Source organism: Thermobia domestica, chromosome 1, assembly GCF_964235325.1.
Source record: "Thermobia domestica chromosome 1, izTheDome1.hap1.1, whole genome shotgun sequence".
NCBI lineage: Eukaryota > Metazoa > Arthropoda > Insecta > Zygentoma > Lepismatidae > Thermobia > Thermobia domestica.
In genome coordinates, this window is record NC_137454.1 from 213,543,607 (window position 1) to 213,567,659 (window position 24,053).

Consider the following 24,053-nt stretch of genomic DNA (forward strand, 5'->3'; position numbering starts at 1 on the left):
AACATTCGAATTTTTTTCTAGTTACGGTTGCAGTTATCAACACAAAACTTACAGGATATCTTCGCGACAAGGATATGCAATAGTTGTTTTACATATCACAGAGACATGGTTGTCATGTAATAATAGAATGAATTATGGACGCGGGAATTTTTTGAAGGATTTTTATATATATCCCTGTTACTTCTCTTTCGTACATTAGGTCTAAGCATATATTAAAAGAAAGCTCACTTTACTGCAATTCAAACAAGAGATTGTATTTACATTCTATTAGAACGTATATAAATGAACATTATATTCCACTTTGCTAAATTTAATGTCCGACTTTTTAATTACAAATGAGAACATATTGTATTTTTTCTCAAGCACTATTGAAGGAATGCACAGAACATTCGTACAGTATCTTTGAAACATAATTAAGCATGCCTAATTTTTTTTTTTTTCTGAGGCAATGTTGCGAAATGATAAGATCAGAAAATCAGAATACGAAGATCTTTGTTGAATAATTTTTCAAAAGTTCCTTCAGTTATATCCCCAATTTGAGGAGTATTCAAACTAAAGTTGTACCAGAGGAAAGATCACATATCTACTTTAATTAGGGATTGAGTTATATATGTCAATCTCAGCAAATTTCTAAGATTTTGCCAGAAGAGGAATGCCTTATAGAGGTCCAGTTTTAAATTCATTTTTATACCAAACAATTGCGGTCAAGTTGCGATAACTTGTGAGCACTTATTTTGACATGCTGAATCAAGCAAAGAATTAAATACACACTAATTATTTGCGGAGCAAAACTATATATTTTTTTTCATTAAAAATTCAACACGTGTTACAGTTTCACCAACTAACTCTTTGGCTTCATCAGACACTATGTGATACAGGATAACTGTACAATCGTATATACATGCACCAGCTGAGAGATCTTTCTTCTGATTGGCTCCTGGCAGCAGCAAATCCCTTTCAAGTATACTTACAGTATTTCAAGTATAGAAAACATCTGCCTATACAGATGTTTTCTATTGTTGCTAATTACACAAAATGACGACCTTAACTAACTAATTAAAACTAACAATTAATTAACTTAAACAATTAAGTAAATAATTTATATATATATATATATATATATTGGTTGATTGATGTACACGTTATATATGTATCTATATGTATGTGTGCATATTTAGGTGTAATAGTGTTTATATGTTTATATATATATAATAAACAAACTCCATGGTTCTGGATAATCACAATTATATTTAAAACACAGTTCTGACCAGAACAAAATGAATTATATTAATACCTATACGTTTTTTGTTACACTTTCAAGGACCTAACGTCCTCTTCATCAGATATTTAGAAAAGACAGATGACAGCAAATGTTATATCTTCCTCACCCGTTAGTTAGCATATTCATTTATATAATTTTCTGTTGGTGACACTGTAACACGTGTTGAATCTTTAATGAAGAAGCAGGCACGTAGCCAAGGGGGGGTCCAGGGAGTCCGGACCCCCCTTCGAGACCAGAAATGAAAAAAATAATGAAGGATAAAATAAAATGAAATGACAAAAAGAAGGATCAGCGTTAAAAATTAAAAAGAAAACTACAGGAAGCTTTTGCTTACTCTTTCTTATGAGGAGATTTGTGTTACTTGCAATATGGTGGCGAGGTAAGCGGGGTATTCTGAAAGAGTCAGGGAATTTGAAATTTAAAGAAAAGTTATGGAATTCTCAGAATTCCTGCTACTAGTCAGGGAGATTTCAAGCTTTCGAAAGCATAAGTGCTGTTGTGTAACAGCGTGGACATTTTTAATCATAATTTTTCGTCATCGCATCCTTGCAGTATCAAACATGTTATTTCAAGGACAATTTTCTGTTGCTCCTTTAACCTGTCATTTGGAACCGACAGTAGTTGACGGAAAAATAAAAGAAAATTATGTTGAAAGAAAGTTCTGTTAGCATTTGATTCAACAGAGAAAGGAACGCATATATTGTAAAACTAGTTGAATATATACATGCTTCGCAAAGGGGCTGTATTTAGAAGTCAATGCCTGTGAGAGTATCACCATTGATCTCAGCGACCACGAAAACTATGGCTTTGATACTAATATCGGTCATTTTGGGCTATTTTTTATATGTCTTGGTATCCACCCCCGCTGACTCCCGGCCCGCATGCTTGCAAGTCATCGCTAATGGAAGTGTCACCATTGATTGCAGCGACCGCGAAAACTATGGATTTGACACTAATATCGGTCATTTTGGATTACTCTATATGTCTTGGTACCTCACCCCCCTCCGGTGACCCCCGGCCCGGAGCCGAATAGCGTGAATTTGGAAGTTAATGAGACTGGAGTTTCACCGTTGATTTCAGCGACCGCGAAAATATTGATTCGACACAAATAGCTCAAGTGGTAGAGCGTTGGCTTCGCATTCGGGAGGTCGTGGCTTCGAATCTCGCTGCTTACCATCCTGACTGAGGTTTTCCAGGGTTTCCCTCAGTCCTACCAGGCAAATGCCGGGATGGCACCTACTAAACACGCCCTGGCCGATACCTTCCCAAATCCTTTCCATTGTTAATGTTGTTGAATATTCAATGTAAAATGGCCTCTGAGCTGTATCTGATGATTGTTAAATAAATAAGTAAATAAATATCGGTCATTTTCTACTATTTTACATGTCCCGGTAAACGCCCCCCTGAGACTCCCCTGGTTCGAATTTTGACAAAAACGTTTAACTCTGGTCTGGAGCCTGGACCAAGGTATTCGTGACTAAAATTTGGTAACTCTCAGTCAATTTGTCTGGTTCCCAAGCCGGTTCTGGTAAACGATCCCCTGAGACTCCACTGTTTCGAAATTTGAAAAAAACGCTTCATCTTGATCTGGGGCCTGGGCCAAGGCACTCCTGACCAAAATTTGGTAACTCTCGGTCCATTCGTCTGGTCCCCAGGCCGCACACAGACAGACAGACAGACAAACACACAAACAAACTCTTTATTTTATTTATATTAGAAGATAGTTTACTAGACAGTATTCAGTATGTACTTTTTATAATAATTGAGGTCATAACGAAAGAAAAATTGTTATATTTGAATAAACAGGAGAAGGACGTAAATATTGCAAAATCTTTTTCAATACTTTTTTTTTTTATTGTTTTGCTTGAAATTTCTTCATAGTTCGTTATTAAAATACTTGCCAACATATCCTCATTTTATTGTCCTAACAAATCATTATATGTTGATAGTAAAGTACTTTAGATTGAACGAGCTCCTGGGCCTTCACAATTTCATGTCATGTCCCCCCCCCCCCCCGTTACGAAATCTGGCTAAACGAACGAATATATGTTCCAGTAAAATAGTTCAGAGTGATCGAGCCCCTTTTGAGATGACCACAGTATTTCATGTCACGGACCCCCCCCCCTTCACGAAATCCTGGCTACGTGCCTGGAAGAAGTATATAGTTTTGCTCAACAAATTATGAGTGTGTATTTAATTACAACAAAGCAAAGCTTCTACTTATGGAAAATAACAAGCAAAGAGGAAAAAACATTTTTCTTTGCCCCAGCCGAACATTTGTTTGTTACTAAATAATTCTAAACGAGTTACCAGTGGAAACTTCTAAAGAAGCTGATATTGACAAGAAACGAGAAACAAAAATTTCAATAATTTCAAATTGAAAGCGATTTGTAGGTTTTATTTTCAGCCAAAGACTGGTGGGTAACACACAAGAAGTAAATTTCTTATTTATCCTGTGTTAGTTGAATCAACTATTGGTGGAACATCTTTGCTTGATATTGTCAAGATCTTTTTTTTATTTGTTTTTGATTTGTTCGGTTTTTTCTTCATCTTTTTATTCATTTGAGGAGAATATGGTCACTCAGTAGTAGAGAGAGCTCAGTCCTGGAGCGAAAGTTTCATGGTTTGATCCCAGGGCAAGTGAGTTTATGGTGTACAACATCATGTTTGTGGGTTTTCTCGGGTTTCTCCCCTTTCTTTCTACATTCTCATTCCACAAGTTATTCCATAACCATTCACTTTCATTTATCATCTGTCTCCTTTAACCTAAGGAGCATAAACATAGGACTTTATAAATTTTACTTCCTTTCATTTTACTCGGTTCTTGAAAAATTAGTGCCTTCTGAATGATGAATTAAAAAGCCAATCATTTTGCTCTATGCCTTTCTCTATTATGATTAAAATGTATCAGTTTATTTATCTTAAGTAATATTTGTACATTATCCTTTTTATTATTGTTCTTTTTCTTTCGTAAACGCGAAGTGAAACATTCTTCCTCAGCACTACATTTCGAATGCTTCTACCTTTCTCTTCTTTCGATGTGACTGTTTTTATATTCACATAGAGCAACACTCCACACAAAGATCTTAATGTATATTTGTCTTACTATTATCGATTTAATATTCTAAACTTTTTCTTTCATAATCCCCCTTTGGTGCAAAAGAAATTAAACGAATTCATTAGTTTAGCGTCGCACAATTATGGCACTAAAAGAGACAGGTTATTAAGAAAGTGAAAGAAGTAATACAATAAGAATGTGAGCGGAAACGGGAGAATCCCGAGAAAACCCATAGACACCATGTTTTTAATCATAAAATAGTACAAGCTGGAATCGAACCGAAGATCTCTTCAACATGAGGTAAGTGCTCTATCGCTGAGCCATTATGCCTCCACCCGCTTTGTGGGACACTTCCGTGGTTCTTAATACATGTATAAGTCACAGATTATAATGTGTATGCAGGCGTTTGTCCAATAACAGAGCCTCGTAATTCATGAATCTGAAATGTCTTACCTGAAGAATTCTTTTATAAAGTATCTCCTTGCTGCTATAACGAACCGGATTTCCTTGTATCGAAGGAATAGCAAGTACAAGGTATAAGAAACTATTCGAGTAATGAAGTTATAATTACATAGGTCTTCTATTGGCATTCCTAGTGCTAATTCTCAAGCTATTCTTGCATTCCACTTATTCTTGGCTATATATAGATAACATATGCATTTCCTTTGAAGATTTGAGTTCGATACCCGATGGGAACTCATGTGTTTTGAAGTACTACGTGCCATATAGCCTTAAAACTGAAACAGGAGTTTAAATTTCAAACAAACTAGAACTTTTACTCTAGTTTTATAATTTTCAGTTTCCTATGTACCTTTTTAGTTCTGCAGAAGAAAGGAACTGTTCACCATATTTCTGATTTACTGGTTTAGTGATCTCAGAATTTTACGTTGGAATAAGCGAGTTAGAATCTGCTTTCATTCCGAACACTCAAACAAAATAAGACAATTGTTAAGGGCAGGACCGAAATGTAAGATCACACATTAATAGATGTCATTTAATAATAATAATAATAATATAATAATAATAATAATAATAATAATAATAATAATAATAATAATAATAATAATAATAATAATAATAATAATAATAATAAATCATTATGCTGCTGGATGAAAGTCTCTGTAACTCTCCTGCACAGTGATCTATTGTTGGAAATTCTTTTCCAGATTGCTGTGAAATGCTTCTTGATTTCGTCACTCTACATTGCATGAGAACATTTCCTAAGTCGTTTTTTGTCTCTTGGTATCCAATCAAGAATTGTTTTTGTCCATTGATCATCATTTCTTCTTGCAATATGTCCAGCTTGCCGTTACTTCAATGTCTTTATTTTCATAATAATATTCGTCACTCCTGTCACCTTCTTGGTCCACATGATTATGTTCCTATCTCTGCGCGTGATACCTAACATAATTCGTTGTGTCGGCTGCAGATGGTGAATGTTTTTAGTCTGGTTTGCGATTCATATGTCAAAAGAAGTAGAACATATTTATCCAAAATTTTACGCTTTAGAAACATTGGTATTTGACTTCTCAATATGAAGTTGCATTCAACTAACCTTTAAATTTAAAATTACATCTCTACCCAGTTTTGACTTCTCTTGTTTATGAGGAGTGTAAGATAGCTTAGTTGTAGGGGTGGGGTCCCTGGTTCGATCAGTCAAATAAGTTTGTGGTGGACAACATCATGTCCGTGGGTTTTCTCGAGGTACTCTCGCTTCCTTCCATGTTCTCATTCTTCCATTATCACTCAGTTGCCTTAATCATCCGACTCCCTTATCCTAAAGGGCCTAAACGTGGGACGTTAAACTCAAAGATTTTTGTTTGTAATGTATGTCCAAAAAGATCTAAAATAGTCATTCTGTACCTAACAAATTACAATAGCATCTTTGGCTAAGAGCGTGTACGGTACTTCTTAATTATTAGGATGACGCTAAGTGAGCCCTATAAGATTATAATATTACTACGTCCGTCCGTTGTTTTTACACTAAAACTTTTAGACGAAAGTGAATTTTTAAATTCTGCTGTTTGCAATAGCTAGCTAGAACGATCGTCTTGATCGAGTTCGTTAATGAAGTGTGTAAGATTTTTATCTTATACATTTGCAAATCATAGGTCAAAATGTATTTCGGCTCTCTTCTTTAAAAAAGTACACATCAAATTATTATTATTATTATTATTATTATTATTATTATTATTATTATTATTATTATTATTATTATTATTATTATTATTATTATTATTATTATTATTATTACTTGTTTTGTGAACAGAACCAATATGTCGAAATGCATTTCGGTTCTCTTTACAAAGTATGCCGAACTAAAACGTTAATTTAGGTCCCGCGAACGGAACAGAAAACGGTTTACGTTGCCATTAATAACCCTAATATACGCAGGGTTCAATTGATTCATGGTATAAGCTCGTGTGGATCGGATCCCAAGCTAACCTGTAGGTCTGCGTCTTATAGCCTCCGTGCTGAAAGGGACAAAACACTCCAATCCAATCAACTATTTACATCTTGGTGCTGGAGCAATACTGAAAGAATCTGTGGCATCCCTTGACTACAAGGGAGTACAATCATATTGTAGTTAAAACTCTAATAACGAGAAGAATATTTGAATAAATGAGTACAATCTAATCCTCTATTTAAAATCATCGTGGTTTAGATTTGAAAAAAAAAGTAGAATACACCATATGCTGTATAAGCAAAGTCTTTGCCCGATAAGATGTCAGACTAGCAAATACCCCGTTGCGCTATTGCGGGTAATATGTTTTACTTCTTTCATATGGAATTCGTCTGAACTCGAGGTCTCACATGAAATTCGTAAACTGGACGTCTTAGTGAATAATCCCTATTCCTTTCTTTCATTCTAAGTCAAGTATCAAAAAACGATGAACCATGTATTTAATTATTTTAAATTAAAAAATCTAAACACAAAATTTCATGTCTCTAAACTTACTATCTCGAGATATGAGCACCTTACTATAGTAATTGCAGCCCTCCACTCCTTTTCCTTCCCACATCTTATCTTCCCTTCTACGTCAAATATTAAAATAACACTTAAACATGTGTTTAATTTATGTTAAACAAGGTCTTAATTTAAAATTTCATGTCTCTGACCTTAAAGGATTCCGAGAAATAAACTTCTTACTTAAAATAACTTCAACCTCTCCCCCCCCCTCTTTCCACGTCGAATTTCTAGAAGTTCTTCTTCAGTGATATACTGCGTGAGTGGATTGATCATATTCCACTAACTTTTCCATATTCACTCATTTGCAGTTAACATCTATATTCTTTAACCTACAGGGTATAACTTTGGAACTTCCAACTGAAAACTTCATTTCGGCAATATTTCCTTACATCAAAACCTTATCTTTAACAAAGAATTAACAACTTCATTTTGTCAATATTTTTTTACGTCAATCAGGCACGTAGCCAGGATTTCGTAATAGGGGGGGTCCGAGACATGAAATACTTTGGTTATCACACCAGAGTTCGATTATTCTGAACTATTTTACTGGTAAAATATATTGGTTTGTTTAGTCTGGATTTCGTAATGGGGGGGGAGAGTTTGATATGAAATATTGTGGTTATCATACCAGGGGCTTGATCAATTTAAACTATTTTACTAGCAACATATATTGGTTTCTTAAGACTTTAAAATTAGGACATGTTAGCAAGGGCGCCGATTTCTCTGTAAATTTAGGGGGGGGTCCATTAAGATGCAGAAGGCATATATGAGAATTTTAAGACAAATTGCATTCAAATTATGCCAATATATTGTATATTCATAAATACAAGAGGGCCCACATGAGCTTTGGGGGGACAGGGCGCCCTCGGCCCCCCAGGATCGGCGTCCATGCATGTTAGTAAGTATTTTAGTAACAAACTATGAAGAAATCTCGAATGAAAGAATATTTATAAAAATATTTTTAAAAAATTTACCATATCTACGTTCCTTCTTTTGTTCAACCAAATATAACAATTTTCCTTCATTATGAACTCAACTATTAAAAAAAAAGTACGTATCCAATAATGTCTTGTAAAATATTTTATATCTGCGTTACTTTCTCTGTTGAATCAAATGTTAACAGGTCTTGCTTTCCACATAACTTTTTTGTTTTATTATTCCGTCACTACTGTCTGTTCCAAATGACAAGTTAAAGGATCAGTAGAAAACATTTTCTGAAATAACATATTTGATACTACAGGGAAGCGATGATGAAAAATTATTTTTTATTTTTAAATTTATTTTTATCTTTATATTTTATCTTTATTTTTAATGCTGATTCTTCCTATTTCTTGTTTCTTTTTGTTTCGTCCTTCCTTAATTTTTTATTTCTGGTCTCGAAGGGGGGGGGTCCGGACCCCCCGGACCCACCCCTTGGCTACGTGCCTGCGTCAATACGGACTAAACACTTAAATTCATAAGAAAGGACTAAACACTTAAATTCATCAATGACATTAGTGTCTTATTCATAAGAAAGAGCTAAAAACTTCATTTTGTCAGTACTTCCTTACGTTAATACCTTATTGATAACAAAGAACTAAGTTTTCATTTCGTCAACATTTCTTTATATTAATATCTTATTCATAAAAAGGACTAAAAACTTCATTTGTCAATATTACCTTACATCAATATCTTATTTATAACAGCGGACTAAATACTTCATTTCGTCAATACTTTCTTATATCAATACTTGTTCATAACAGAGAACTAAAAGAATAAGATAATACTTTGTATAGATAATTGCTACTGTCACTAAGATAATAATGCTATTTAGTAAGAAACAAATACCATAAAATCTGATAAGATAATAATTTGGACCTTGACTTTGACCGACACATGCATTGACATGGCTGACAGACATTTTGTCAAGTTTGAAGATGCTCTGTCAAGGTTCTTCTCTATTAAATGATTTGTCCTTCATGCTAACAATTTTAAAGAAAAAACAGTTACTTCTAAGATCAAGGTCTTACGATTAAACAAAACTATTAAAGTAAGCTTTGAAAGCTAAAGATTTGTAAGGGAAAAGAAGCAGACTCCTTTACTGCAACTCCTAACTGATAGCTCAAATTGTCTCGTATATACTGCATACTTAACATTCAAAAAACACTTTTTTTTTTAATATTAATAATTATTGTCCACAAACCACCTACCAGATCAAAACTCCATACAATATATTTTATGCAAGGACTAGTTATACAAAAAAAAATACTTGCAATTAGCGACATCTATTAGTGTAATTGTTTCTCTTAAAAATTAGCGTGACTCACTGAGATGTTTAACTTTATTATAAGTAAAATCTCATTGGACCCTCTGACTTTCTGCAACGAACATTATAAATATCTCAAGCAAGCTTGTATAACATTCCAGGATAGCGTAATGCAGAGGCTGACATATTTCTCTTTCCTTTTTGTTTTAAGATTTGTGGGCTTTCGGCATCTAAGGCCATTTAGCCCTTCATGATTTGAGGGATGACGTCTCTCGGCAAGCACTCAATCCGGGGAAAGGGAAGGAAGGAAGCGGCCTGGGACCTATAAGTTAGGTACCACCCCGGCATTTGCCTGGTGCGAAAGAGGAAAACCCAGGAAAAGCTCATTCAGGGTGGCTGATATTTCCCCTTTTATAATTAGCTTAGTGAACAGGAAAACTGATGATGTTAATCCAACTCAATTAAAGAACTAACGTCAGTGGTCCCAAGAGTGTTACTTCAATAATACCAAGGGTCTGTCGTTAAACCAGTTAACACAGGGCTGTCATTTTCGATTTAACACAGAGTCGGTGTCGAGCAGTAGGAAAATAGTTATTAATTAAAAATCTTTTAACTTTATATTAGTATTAGCAGAATACAAGTTCTTCCCACGGGAGGATACGTTTCATTTTGGAAATAAGAGGGGTTAATTTTGATTTAAACGATATTGCAAGTGTCCTTGTTCATCTCAGCGATTCCGAAAACTATGGATTCGATACTAATATCGTTCATTTTCGATCATTTTTAAATGTCTCTCCCATCCTCTCCCCTAAGTTGCACCAAATGAAAAAATCATCCGAATTTCATCTATGTGGTAAATTTGATCGAGATCAGTCTCGTGATTAAAGACTTATTAAGTTTTATTTATTTTTATATATCTCCCCCTCCTCCTTCCCTACGTTGTACCGTCAAGGTGAAATGATAATATTACTCCCAAGCCTGAACCGCGTCCATGTTGAAAATTTGATCGAGATCGGTCGTATGGTTTAAGAGTTATGAAGTTACAAACATAGTGACTTTCATTTTTACGTATATATAGACAGATTAATAGAAGAAAATACATAGTTATTTTAATAATTGAAAGTTATCAAGAATATTTTTATAATAATATATCTATATAAGCTATTCATTTCTATAATCTTTTAACCTTATTAAATTTTCTATTATTTGCAAAATAAATTCTGAACTATAGTATGTGATATTCAATTCACTTGATCTTTTATTATTTATTTATTTATTTATTTATTTATTTGTGTGTGTGTGTTTTCGACTAATGTTCAAATCCAAGAGAACCATAAGAACAGACTTTCAGGACCACCTGTGGTTCTTGGATCATAGTTTTGATAAATGCTACTTTAGAGAATCGAAAAACCGTTGGAATGGAATGCATATTTTAACTGCGGGATTTGAAGCCATACATTCGTTGAAAAGTCGGATTCTTTAGAGAGCTGACAATTTTACTGGTTTTAGTGTAATTGAATCATGAAGTCAAGTTTCCTTACAATATTCGTTGTCTTACAACTCTGTTCTTACAATTCCTTCCTGTTTCTCGTATTTTCTTCTGTTCTTGTTGTGTAAATACAGTATAATGCACATGTCGGGTCCTGCATTTAATATGCATGAATAGAAGCATAAATAACATGGGATTCTTAGTATTACAAAGTATTTAGAAATTTTCTCGTGTCAATTTGTGAAAAAGGATTTCCGACAACTTATCACGCTTCGCCATGATGTAGTTTTTGTGTAATTGTGTATTTATTGCACTACACACTTTCTACACACCTCCTTTGTGTTTTGTGTATCTGTGCATTTCCACATAACACTAGGTGGAAGAGAAATAACACGCACTGACTTGTGGGAGGAGTAAACTGTCATATAATATGCAGTACGAATCTCCCACCAATTAACTTCCAGTGCATATATTTCGCATTTCCTTTGTACCTAGTTTCCTTTTCTCTCTGTATTATATTGTAAAGAACATTGTGTATAGAACACTACACATAGGAACTTCTCTTAACAAGTTTCTGCACTTCCGTTTTTTCTTTTTTCTATTATGAAATAAAAGAAGAGTCATCCTGAACAGTTTCATATTCAACTTAGAAAGTTCTAAGTGAACATTATGTGAAAAGTAAGGAAAAGAGAGGGGGCCCAAAACCTGTTTACAATTGACATAAATCTCTTTAACTTAAAGTGCCTTTCTTAAACATGTTTAATTAAGTACATCCAGTTCATGATCTTACTTTAAAAGAAGAGGCTGTGATGTCATCAAGACCAGAAATTAAAAAAGAGGTTGCCACAATCAAAAACAAAACATTCTTAAATCGACAACTTGAACTTTCACGTGTTATTATTATTATTATTATTATTATTATTATTATTATTATTATTATTATTATTATTATTATTATTATTATTATTTAAGCAGATTTTATCATTCCACTCAACGTGCATTTGTAAGTCTACATCTGTCTGCCCTACGAGGACTTCCGCAAAATTTATCCGGATTTTAATGTTTTTACCGTAAATACGTGGTGAGCTCGAAGTTGGCGTGTTATTCTTTTGAGTCTTATCAAGAAATGTATTGTTTAGAGTTGGAATTCATCATAATTAGGGTGTAAAATACACCGAAAGGTGAAAATTTGTATATATATATATATATATATATATATATATATATATATATATATATATATATATATATATATATATATATATATATATATATATATATGCATAGTGTCAAATTTTCTCGCATTTGCAAGAAAAATGTTTGACTTGGACGCAGTACGATGTAATGTATATTTTCTTCAAACCCTCTCAATCATTCCCATTATTTACGATGAAATTGGTCAAGAACAAAGGTATGAACCTCTCCCATTATAGAATATGTGAGCGACAGTAGATTTCTAGAGAAATATCCGACTTTTCTTCAAGACTTAAGCATTACACCTATTGCTTGGGGTTGAAATTAACCTGAGGTAAGAGTAGTGAATTCACCTCAACTTAAACTAAAAATAAAAATCCAACTCTCGTAAGGCCAAACTTAGCTAAAAATGATTCGGAAACTCAAAAATGTTAGCACATGCCTGAAGTTCCACCTTCCAGCTGGACTAATAGCTAAATTCGAAAGGAGATAAGAAATTAGGTCACCCAAATCTTAATTCTCTAACACAGTTTTAGTGTTACATAATGCATAGTATATACGAATACAATGAAGAGGATAAAGTGATTGTACGAATACAATGAAGAGGATTTACCAACATTTAAAGATACGCAAATCATTTCACAATATATTCCAACAATAAATGTGGTTTAAATGTTGTTATATCACACTCTTTGTGGACAATCCCGTGACACGGAAGAATTTTGATAGCTTCGAGATGAAACTAAGAAAACAAATCAGGGCTTAAATTTTGTACATTTTGTAAATTTACAAAATAAAATGAGAAAAATTTAGAGACGAGAAAATGTTTTCGAGAATGAAGACAAAACAAGAAAGAATTTTTCAATATTTAATACTAGACTTCTACAAAAAAAAAAAAAAAAAAAAAAAAAAAAAAAAAAAAAAAAAACTTGTGGCTAGCACGCACGGAGTCTTTGATGTATTGGGTTTCGGATTCTACTCCCGATGCAAGTTCACTAGAATTTGAATGCACTGCGATGGTTCGAATTTCACTTTAAACTGTAGTTTCATATCATATAGGTTCTGTGCTGAAAGGGAAGCAATCCAACCAACGTCTTAAGCTGTATATATTAGACAATATTCACACACGTTAACAATGGTTTCATACGACAAATATATGCATTGGTGAATATATATATATATATATAAAGTGACCTTGGCGTTCCGTAGAATGATCTCGGCATTAAGTGAGCTAGTGATAATTTTCCTCAAACTTACACGATTTTTATGAAATATTGTGTGTACTTTATTAAAGACTTCCATGCTTGAGTGGAAATCACTTAGAGTACTATCTGAAAGATGCGTTAAACAATACTTTTAAAGAAATTACCATATTTTCAAGAAACCTTCATTGCGTTTTATTCGATGTATTTCAATTGGACCTAGCACTCCTAGGTTTGAAATCGGTGACAGATAAGAGATTCAAGTCATCTCCAATTTTTTAAAAAGAAAAATGTTGTAAAGTAATTGTTTTTGTAAATAATTTCTGATTTTCTTTTAAACATTGTGTACGGTTTCTTTGAAGCTTAAGTATTGGGTAACCTGAGCCATCTTTGTTTTACAGACCATTGATTTATATGATAAAATATTTTCTCTTTTTCTTGAAATGAAAAGGGATTTTACTGTTTTATTTTTCAGATCAATTTAAATGTCTCTTCCTTTGTCGTCTAGCGTTGTTTTTGCACAATATTTTGGAAATAAAGACTGACTAAAAAAAATAATGACAAGAAACGCTTACAGCACTATTCGCAGTCAAACATGAAGAATTGACTAAAATAAATATCCATGAACAATGTCTTCAACGTTGCCACTCTCAATTCTCGGGCCAGCTGGCATGGAGGTTCTTGATTAAACGTGGGCTTAATTGCCATAGCGACTGTAACTAATCAGCCTAGGGTTCCCGAAAACTATGGATTCCTTACTAATTTCGATCATATTGGACATTTTATTTTTCACTCCTTCTCACTCTTACTCCATACCGATGGGAGTGATCTCAGACGGCATCCAGAGTGTCATTATTTATCTCAGCAACTCCAAAAACTATAGCGAAACTAATATAGGTCGTCTTCGATTAGTTTTACATTTTACCCCTTCTCCTCCAGTTAGGAGTACCTTATCTGTAATAATCTTAATAACGAAGGTTAGTAGGTTAGAATAGCGATAGTGGTAATTATGAAGTTAACTTAGTGATAATTCAAGGTAGTTAAACAATGGTTTAATTTATTAAACTACTACTTCTTACGTATTACAACCACGCGGACAATCACATGCACATCATTACATTACGAAAGTTTCAACTACAGTACTATTCCTTTCATCGGATTCCCTAATCTTAATAACTGTAATTTCTTAACATAATCTTGTCTTGTCTTCATCACCATTAATGGTGTTTAATCATTTGATGCATCAACAGCTAAGGTTTTATGTGCTACAAATGTAGAAATGGTGAATTATTTGGGTAGAAGTAAATTATTTATATAGAATTGTATTTTAAAAAATTTATAAATGGCGGACGCCGCCATTTGCAATTATTGGCCGACTTGAGAGTCGAATTGCCTGATTTATATTGTTAAAAATAGAAATAAGTTTAAAAAAAATTAAATTCAGTATAATCGTGAAATAAGTGTGTAGTATGGCAAAATCGGGAGAAGTATAAAATTGTCATAATAGGGAAATATCAAAGTCAAAATCGGGGAGGAGGTCCAGCGGGACGAAGAGGGCCAGATACTCAGTTGATCCGGGTATAAAAGTTGAAAAAAGTGAAAATAAATTAAATATAGATGAAAAGAATAGTTGTGAATGAAAGTATATGTGTTTACCAGTATGAGTAAATGTGCATATATATATTAAATGTAATATGAACACTTTTCACTTTCTCTTCTCCACAACACTCCAAGAGATGTTGTCACTAATGAAGTCACCGCTGAACTCCTAACATAATCGCTTCACAACTTTTTATTATTGTTATAATGTTCTCACAGTAAACTAACACTTCTCTTCTTCTGATTATCCAATTACTGGCACTATAAAACCCGTCATTATCAGCCAATCAACCACTGCCACTATTTAAGTGAACTCAATTCATCTAACATTACTCACACAGTTTTTTTTTTTTTTTTTTTAAAGATTGTAAGTGATATATGTATGTCAACTTGTTTTTAGAAATGAGTTTACGTACCGAGTTTCATCTTCCTAACATGAAAAATTTGGGAGTTGATAAATTATGCCCGTTCTTCACAGGGCAAAATAGGTTCTTTATGGAAAATGTTTGAGCCCTCCTCCCCCTTAGGACATTTCAATAAAAGTGTAAGGATAAAAATTCATAAGATACTTTTGGTATAAATTTTGAGTCACCCTACCCCCTTTAGAATACGCCTTTTAATCAAAGTGTCATGATATAAACCTAGCTTGAGCTTAGTACTAACAATGTGCATTCGCAAAGTGTCCCCTCGGGATTCGTGTAAAAATGGTTCAAATGCAAAGTTCTCCGCGGCCCAAAGTATACTGTATTAATTTTATGCAAAGTTCTCCGCGGCCCAATGCATACTGTACTAATTTTAGCGGCCGATGCCGGTAATTTGCATATTTATGGACCTTCATATATCCAGAATTCAATCACACACTACTATAACACTCGGACATAAAATAGTTTTTAGTTTCTTTAGATGTAACTGGATATGAATGTGATCATATGCAACACAAATTGGATCAAATACTGCTTCTCTGACACATGTTACCCACCCTAGCCTCCATCTTCGTTCCGCCATATTGGATTCAACTTTTGGTTTTTCAATTGAAAATATGTGGAATATATGCATAAAATTCATGTAGAATTTTCTCGGAAATTCATTAGTGCAGTAAATTTTACTGTAGCTTCTGCATGTTAAATCTCTCCAAGTACTTCGCGAATAGACATTGCAGAATAATATCAGTTTCACTTATGTGTTTGATGTTGACAAATCAAAATAATTTCTTACTGAAAAATACTGTACGTATAAACAAACTCTTTACAACATTGGTGTCATAATCTTATTACATTTCTGTGTGTGATTGTTATTACTTCCATGTTATACTATTCTATTGCGATCAAAATGCCTAATGTAAATCCAGATATGAGCAGATTTGGATGAATACCTACCATTTTCGCATTGGCGTCTGTGTGTCTGTATGTACGTATGTTCAGAGAATATTTTGTCAAAGATATATCACGTAAAATATTACATATACACTCAGGGCCCTGCACAGCTTTCAATTTGCTTCAATATTCGTGAAGTGTCTTACATTTAACATGCAATTCCTTGCAAACGGCACAAGCTACGCTAAAACTCACTACACCAATGAATTTCAGAGAAACTTTTACATGAATTTGATGTATCACTTGCACCTATTTCCATTTAAAAACGTTGAAAAAAGTTGAATTCATTTGAAAAAAAGTTCAATCCAATATGGCGGCTGGGATGGGTAACATGTGTTAGAGAAGCAGTACTTGATTCAATTTGTTCTGCATATGCCACATTCATGTCCAGTTACATCTAAAGAAACTAAAAGCAATTTGTGTCCGATCGTTATAGTAGTGTATGATTTAATTCCTGATATAAGAAGACCCATAAGTATGAAAATTACTGGTGTGAAGTGCTAAAATTAGTACAATACACATAGGGCCGCAGGATGAACAGTTTACGAGACAAAACGAGACAAACGAGACGAGACTATTATATCTTTTCGAGACGAGACATACTTTGCACGAGACGAAACGAGACAGCTTGAAGTCTCGTCTCGTCTCGTCTTACGGCAACACTAATTGTGAATAAATCTGTACTTTCAATTCTTAGAAACCTCTTCTATTTATTAATTGTGGACAACCCCATATAACTTTACTTCATTCGGTCGTTCCTTACTCGGTCTATATGAAGATCTCATTCTACAGTACACTGAAAACCCCCATAAATTAAAGAAAATAAGGTTGAACTCTCGTTGGAACAAAAAATCTTGTTTAAGGCAAGTGAGTGATGATGGAAGAATTGGTGGAATGAGAAAGTAAGAAAAAAGGAAAGTTCCCCGAGAAAAACTACGGACGACGTTCTTCAGCACAAACTTACTTAGCCGGGTATTGAACCAGAGACCCCACGCACCAGAGCTAAGAACTCTACCACTGAGTCACCGTGCCTCCATATTATCGGACTTTTGTTTGCAGAGATTTGTGAAAATTGGAGTTTGAAAATGTTTCTTCCACGTTTCTCTATCTTCAGCTTCCTCTTTTAACTTTCAATATTTTCTTCTGTTTTTCAAATCATCGATCAGTTCTGTTCTTCTTCTTCCTATTCCTCGCTTTCCTTGCATCTTTTCTTCTATGGCGGTATGAAGAAGACAATTGGACAAGATGTGTCCAATCCAATTGGCCTTCGTACAAAGGATGCTGGCTAAAAACGTTTTCGTCTTTGCTATCCGTTTTACAACATCTTCGTTTGGTACTCTTGGTACTCTCTCTGTCCATTATATATATTCATTCAATTAAGTACTTTCACTTTTTTTTTCAATTAATACTTATTCTCGGAAAAATTTTGTACTCTACTTCTTGTCAAGTAATTACTATATCAAATTCTTGTATTAAATTTCTGGGAATGGGAGTTAAAGTTTTGTAAATGAAAACAGTTGTCTGTACAAATGGAAGGACATTCTCGAAGACATAGTCGGGGGCCGCGGTGGCTCAGTGGTAGAGCGTTCACCTCTGGTGCTTGGGGTCTCGGGTTCGATCCCAGCCTCCGCCAAGTGAACTTTGTGGTGGACAAACACCGTGTGCGTGGGTTTTCTTGGGGTTCTCCCGTTTCCTCCCACTTTCTTCATTCCACCATTTCATTCATAACTCATCATCACCGTCTCCTTTAGCCTAACCGGCATAACCGTGGGACGTAAAAGTGGAAGATTTCATTTCATTTCGAAGACATAGTCAAACTCTCGTTCATAGATATAAAATGCAAAATTTGAATAGAGGAAAATTACAGAAAGAAACTTCGTTTTCTTTTTTTTAAAAAAATGGGAGTTTCTCTTAACGCACTAAAGACCGAAATTCCTCAAATGTAATATTTCCACTGTAAATGATATTTTACATTTAAAGAAAAATCTCTGTTATCTAACCGAAATGACAAAAATGACATGGAAAAGTTTCTCCTCTTATATAATAGGAATATATATAAACAAATCAAGTCCGTAGGGCTTAATAGAAAGTAATTTGATTCTGTTCTTAGTAAAATGAAAAGAAGAAAAAGGAGCAAAATTTTAGTTGAAATTATTGGATACATTTTCACTATATTTTTTCCTTTTCTTCCATTTCAACTTATTGTTTATAGTCTCTGTTCCTCTCATTTTTTTTTATAATGACATAACAATGTCCATTTTAAGCTTATAGTTTCTTTTCTTTTTTTAACTTATAAAATGTTATTTAAACAAATATAATCGTTACATAAATTTCAGTGTAACACTTATATCATCATAAATAGCGCTAAGATATCTCTGGTATAAGAAATTACTGAACTATGAGTTGCTTTAATTAATTAATTGCATTTTGTAAACAATGAATGATTTATTTATTTATTTTTCCTAAATGATTTTTGTATCCTTGAGTGTAGTGGCGTACACCAAGCGGAATCCGTGTTTTAATTCCCTCTTCAACAAAATTTTATGAAAAAATAAACATTTACAATATTAAGATATATACAGTGAAAAAATCCGTTATCCGGACAGCACTATATTGTACAAATATACGGAGTCCTTATGTTTACTACGGAAATCAGTATGGAAATACGTTATCCATATGCTACATACTTTTCCCGCTTAGATGTTACATCATGCCCTTGCAGGACGTATGACATCTAACAGTCTCCCGTATATTACATACATTTACATAGGTTACATACGTCAACTATATGTTACATACGTCCAGCTCTATGTTAGATCCTGACTGCCTATATGCAGTTGTTTCGTTCGTACGGAAAGTACATTTATTCGGAACACTTATACGGAAAGTACGTATAAAATATATTTTTCACTTACACGTTTTCTGTACGTTAAGTCCAAAAACTACAGGTTTTACACATGCAACCTACGTTTTTACGTACACCACACACGTTTCTTTTCTCAGAGTATACAAGAATCGCGCGAATCCTGAACTTAGCAGCTTGAACCACCCCTAGTGAAATTCTGTGTCCCCTATTCTGCCTATGTTAATCACTAAAATGCAAAGTGCGTAATTTGTATTTTCAGAGAACTAGTGTATAACCTTTCCATACCATTTTGTTCATTTCAGAATTTGATTGTGTCAAAAGAATTTCATCCATACAGCATTAACGAGAGGTTTCGTTTTATGCGACTAGAAGCTATACCCTAAATGTACAGATTATATAATAGTTGATTCTCTTACCCAAATCAGCGACAGGGATCCCATTTTGCTTGTGCCAGTCGACGCTGAACGCCACACAGCACTTTTGAAAAGAGGATCGATCACTGGTTGGAAAAATGTAACTGAAACAAGTTGTCTTTACTTTCTCCTCTTAACTTCTTATATATAGGTAGTCAGAAAGCTTGACAAAACCCGCCTAATGCCTTTCTCTTGGTTTTCCTTGGTCAGGAGGCTACACTATCTCCCGCCCCTCTGCTCAACATTGGAAGCACCACACTCACATATTACTTATCTTTCTTTCTATTGTTGTCAATTTATTATTACCCCCCTCCTCTCCTGTTTTGCATGTACTTCTTCCATCCGTTTCGTTCGTATACCGATTTTGTCTTTTCTTTTCAATGGTGATGTTTTTGTTTTCGTACATGTATTCTTCACCTCTTAGATTCTATTTTTCGCAAGTTTTTTTTTTTTTTTTTAAAAAAGAAGAAGAAGGACAACGCAAAAACATGCACACGCCTATATAATCATGATGAGAATCCTCTTACCGGAAATGATTCGTGCAACTAGAGACATCTCCGGTTGAAATTACAGGATGTTTTATATAAAAGAACCCAATTACCTTGCTTTTTAGAAGATTTTGTACGTTGGTTCACACTTCCAGCAACTGGAAGCGGTGAAAGTTATTCTCCAAGTTATTACAAAGTGTGAATAATAGGCTACACACTATATGGAGTCGAGAAACAATCAAAAACAAACAAACAAAAAATGTTGAATAAATATAGTATATAGGATATTGTATGTTGTTGGTGATGATGTAGAGAAATGGAAATTACTTTCGTCTGTCATAGAAATAGCCGGAAGGTCATTTTATACTCGTATATTTGGAACATATATTTGGATGGAATTTCAGAAGAAATACCCCATGATTTTTATGCTATATAAACCGTCTCTGATTTCGGCCGATGTTGATAATTGTTGCTAATAGAATTTGCAGAATTTTAGCAAGGAGGTGTCAAGTTCTGAATTTCATATCATTTCATAATTTTTGTACAGTATCTCAATCTGGTAAATGTTTATTTTTAACAATGTTTTGTTTAAGGAGAAAGAGCAGCGGTGAATCTAGCCCGGGGTTGGGGACCTAGCCCCCCAGTTTTTTGAGTGACAAAAATAATTTAAGCTATTATTTATATATTTTTGAAGGCTTATAGCAAACTCATGATATACCTATTATAGTCTGGATTCTGCTTGCGCCTCCTAATTGCTATCTTCTAGGTCCGCCACTGAGGAAGAGGAAAGGTTTAAATCCGGAAACTTCCTCTTTGCAGAGGCGGCATTAGGTGCGCGCGGGACCTAGTTCCAATAATGACCCCGCGGGATCATAGTATTGGTAAAAATCGCGATATGCTTTTATATCTACTTCCTGGATGAACCATGCTCAGAACGCGGGGTCCCCGTGAACGCGGGCCTGGGGCGATAGCTCCATTGGCCACCCCCAAACTCCGCTCCTGCTTCTTTGCACATGCCACTGATTGTAGACTTGCTTATTTATATATATTCTAACTGGATTTTCTTCGTCTTCTTTGGTGCAGTTTTTCATCCAACACCATGAGATCCTACTGATTTCTTTAAACGGGTTTTCTCTCCTTCTCAGGGGGAAAAAAATCTTTGTCTTTCTTGTTTTCCTTAATTGTCTTCCTTCTCGTATTTCACATCTTGATAAGTCTTCATTAATAAGCCAACTATCAATCATACGATCATGGTGATACAATCATAGATGATAATCCACTCTTCACTTTTTCAATTCATATAGTAAATAGGCAGTGGAGTATTTAGGATGAAGCAGGAGGGGTAATGGCCCCCCTGAGTTTGAGAACTAAATATATTTTAATCGATTGTCTACTAATATACTAGGAAAAAACGTGAAACTCGGGGGTGGAGGATTTCACCTCACGCAAATCTGAAATGACGCTCCTGCAAACACACGTTGAATATTTGTAATCTCATTTCAACTGAACTGATTTCATTTTTTTTTTAATGGAAATATTCTGTTTTATCTGTGTGTGTTTTTACCTGAAAGAAGACCTTGAAACATTGAGACAAGTTGAAGCTGAAATATACTGATTGCAGTTTTAATGACAAGAATTCCAGAATAGTATATCTTATATGATATGATGCACACAAAAATCTTGCAGTGAATCTAACCTTTTATTCTATTCATAGAAGAAAAAAGGAAGCATCCTCTTTGTCTACCTAATTTCCCAGGTTACTTATTCACCCTCTTGATTTTCTTTAATTCAAACCTTTACGTTTCTTTATAACTAAACTACGTAAATATTCCTTTGCTATAATACGTAACTGAAGTCCTGTTATCTTGACATCCGTACAAATTGTGTGGAACACCAGTTTCCCTTATCAGCTCCGCTTAGTTTTGGTGTTACTGACGACGGGCGACGGTCGAAAATATGATAGGAGAAACGAAAGAAAGTAACAACTAAGGAAAAGAAACAGAAGAGTAGAATGGACAAAAGAAAGGCAAAAAGGAACACAGTTCTTACGTGCAATGAAATTTGTCAATACAGTATTATTTGTGAACCAAATGCATCAGAAAATGGAAAGCCAATGAAATTCTTACAAATTTTAAGAAGGATTATTGTACGTGGAATGCGAAAAACTAACAAATTTATTTCGGGGGCGCTGGAGTCCGATAGCCTCCATATATACGCCACTATAAACAGGCAATTTTTAATTATAAAGCCTAGCATTAACAGAGAAATGAACAATAGAAATAGCACTATCGAATATTTTCGCAGATAGATACAGTTAAATTTTGCTAATCAGACTTCACAGTAACTGGACTGTCGATTTTTTTTTTCATTGAAGTTAGCACTAAGACAATTTTGTTGCTTCCCTTCAACAGTGAAATTTTAAAATTCATATCTGAGATTTTGAGGCATAAAAAAGTGATTGGCATGAATTGGTAAGTTTAATCATGGCATCCAAGAGGAAACATGTAACTCGGAACCTATTCAAAAAGTGAAGGTCTTAGATAAGTTTACAAGAGGATTTTCTCTTGGAAAGCCATTCCTGCTACCTACAACCTAGCTTTTTAAACCCTCTCAGTAATCTCGCACGTTCGCTAATTCTCCACCCTTCTGTGCAAGAGATGGCTGAATTAGCGATGATTAGTACAGTAATTTGATTTAGTATTAATTTTATTACTAAATTATTATGTATTTGTTACATTGTTTGTATTGTATTTTATTTTTATTTGGTTACCCCACGATAACTCCTGAATGGGAGCGAATCTTTAAATTCTGTTTTTTAAATGTTTCGCAACCTTTATATACTCGTGGCACAGCAAAAATTGTCCATAACTTAAGGCGGCATATTATGAAACATTATTCCCTTCAAAAACATATTATTCGATAGTATTAATATAAACGCGTATTGTAATCAACGTACTATTATATTACTAAACAAATCGAATAGTGTATTTTTAATAATTTATGAACATGAATTAAAATGTATTATGACAGATAAGTGTAATGGATTTAAACTCCATATAAGAAGATATTGTTCTGTAGAAATTATAACAAAATACATTGTTCTATTACTATTGAAGTAAATAATTACACTCATACCTTAACTCTGACATTGTGCATGTTTAACTACAGACAGGAAGATGGTCCGTTAGGATGTTGGAAAATGCAAGTCTCATTTCTTCATCGATGGATTTGGGTCCTTCCCACTTTGAAGGTATAATGTCAATCAAAGTCGAAAAGCTCAGTTCACACAAATATACAGTTCAAAATGAACTCGGTGACTGATTGCATCGAGGAATATTTGAAGGTTCACTAGTAGCCAAACCCAGTACTATTTTCGCAATTTCTTTGCAAGAAACATTATCAACACTTCAGTTTTTGTGTAGATTCTTAAGCTTTACACGGTGGGAACACTCGGTCGACAAAGTGTCAAAGCTTTTTCAGGACCAGCCAACCTGAGTGAGGTTTTCCTTATTCACACCAGGCAAATGCCGGGAAGGTATCTAACATACAGATCCCAGGCAGCTTCTTTCCTTTCCTTTCCTAAGATAGTGTGATCGCCGATGGACGTCCTTCCTCATACGGGACGAGCTCGCATGGCCATAGATGTCGAAGGGCCAAAAATCTAAAAATCCTAATCCTAATCATTGAGATTTACATTATAACTAGCTTCCAGTATTTAAAAAAAAGTACGTAATGTAACAGTTATGAACTTTTTTTTAAAACTACCGTATAGAGAATAAAATATTGCACAAGTATATGAAGCAAAGTAACTGGTATAAAATAGTGCTGCAATAAAAATACAAATTTGACAATGTATTTCTCACAATGGGTAAA

The 24,053-nt window shown here is 34.1% G+C and overlaps 1 protein-coding gene across 1 annotated transcript in view; it reads right to left on the reverse strand.

Moving 5' to 3' along the window:
• The window catches only part of LOC145693580 (uncharacterized), a 65,994-nt gene extending 46,182 nt beyond the window's left edge, over positions 1-19,812 (reverse strand). The window contains exon 1 of the mRNA XM_081769702.1: positions 19,696-19,812. Coding sequence (XP_081625828.1) covers positions 19,696-19,719 — 24 coding nt within the window. The 5' untranslated portion in view covers positions 19,720-19,812. The remainder of the gene's footprint in view (positions 1-19,695) is intronic.
• Between the last annotated feature and the right edge of the window lie 4,241 nt (positions 19,813-24,053).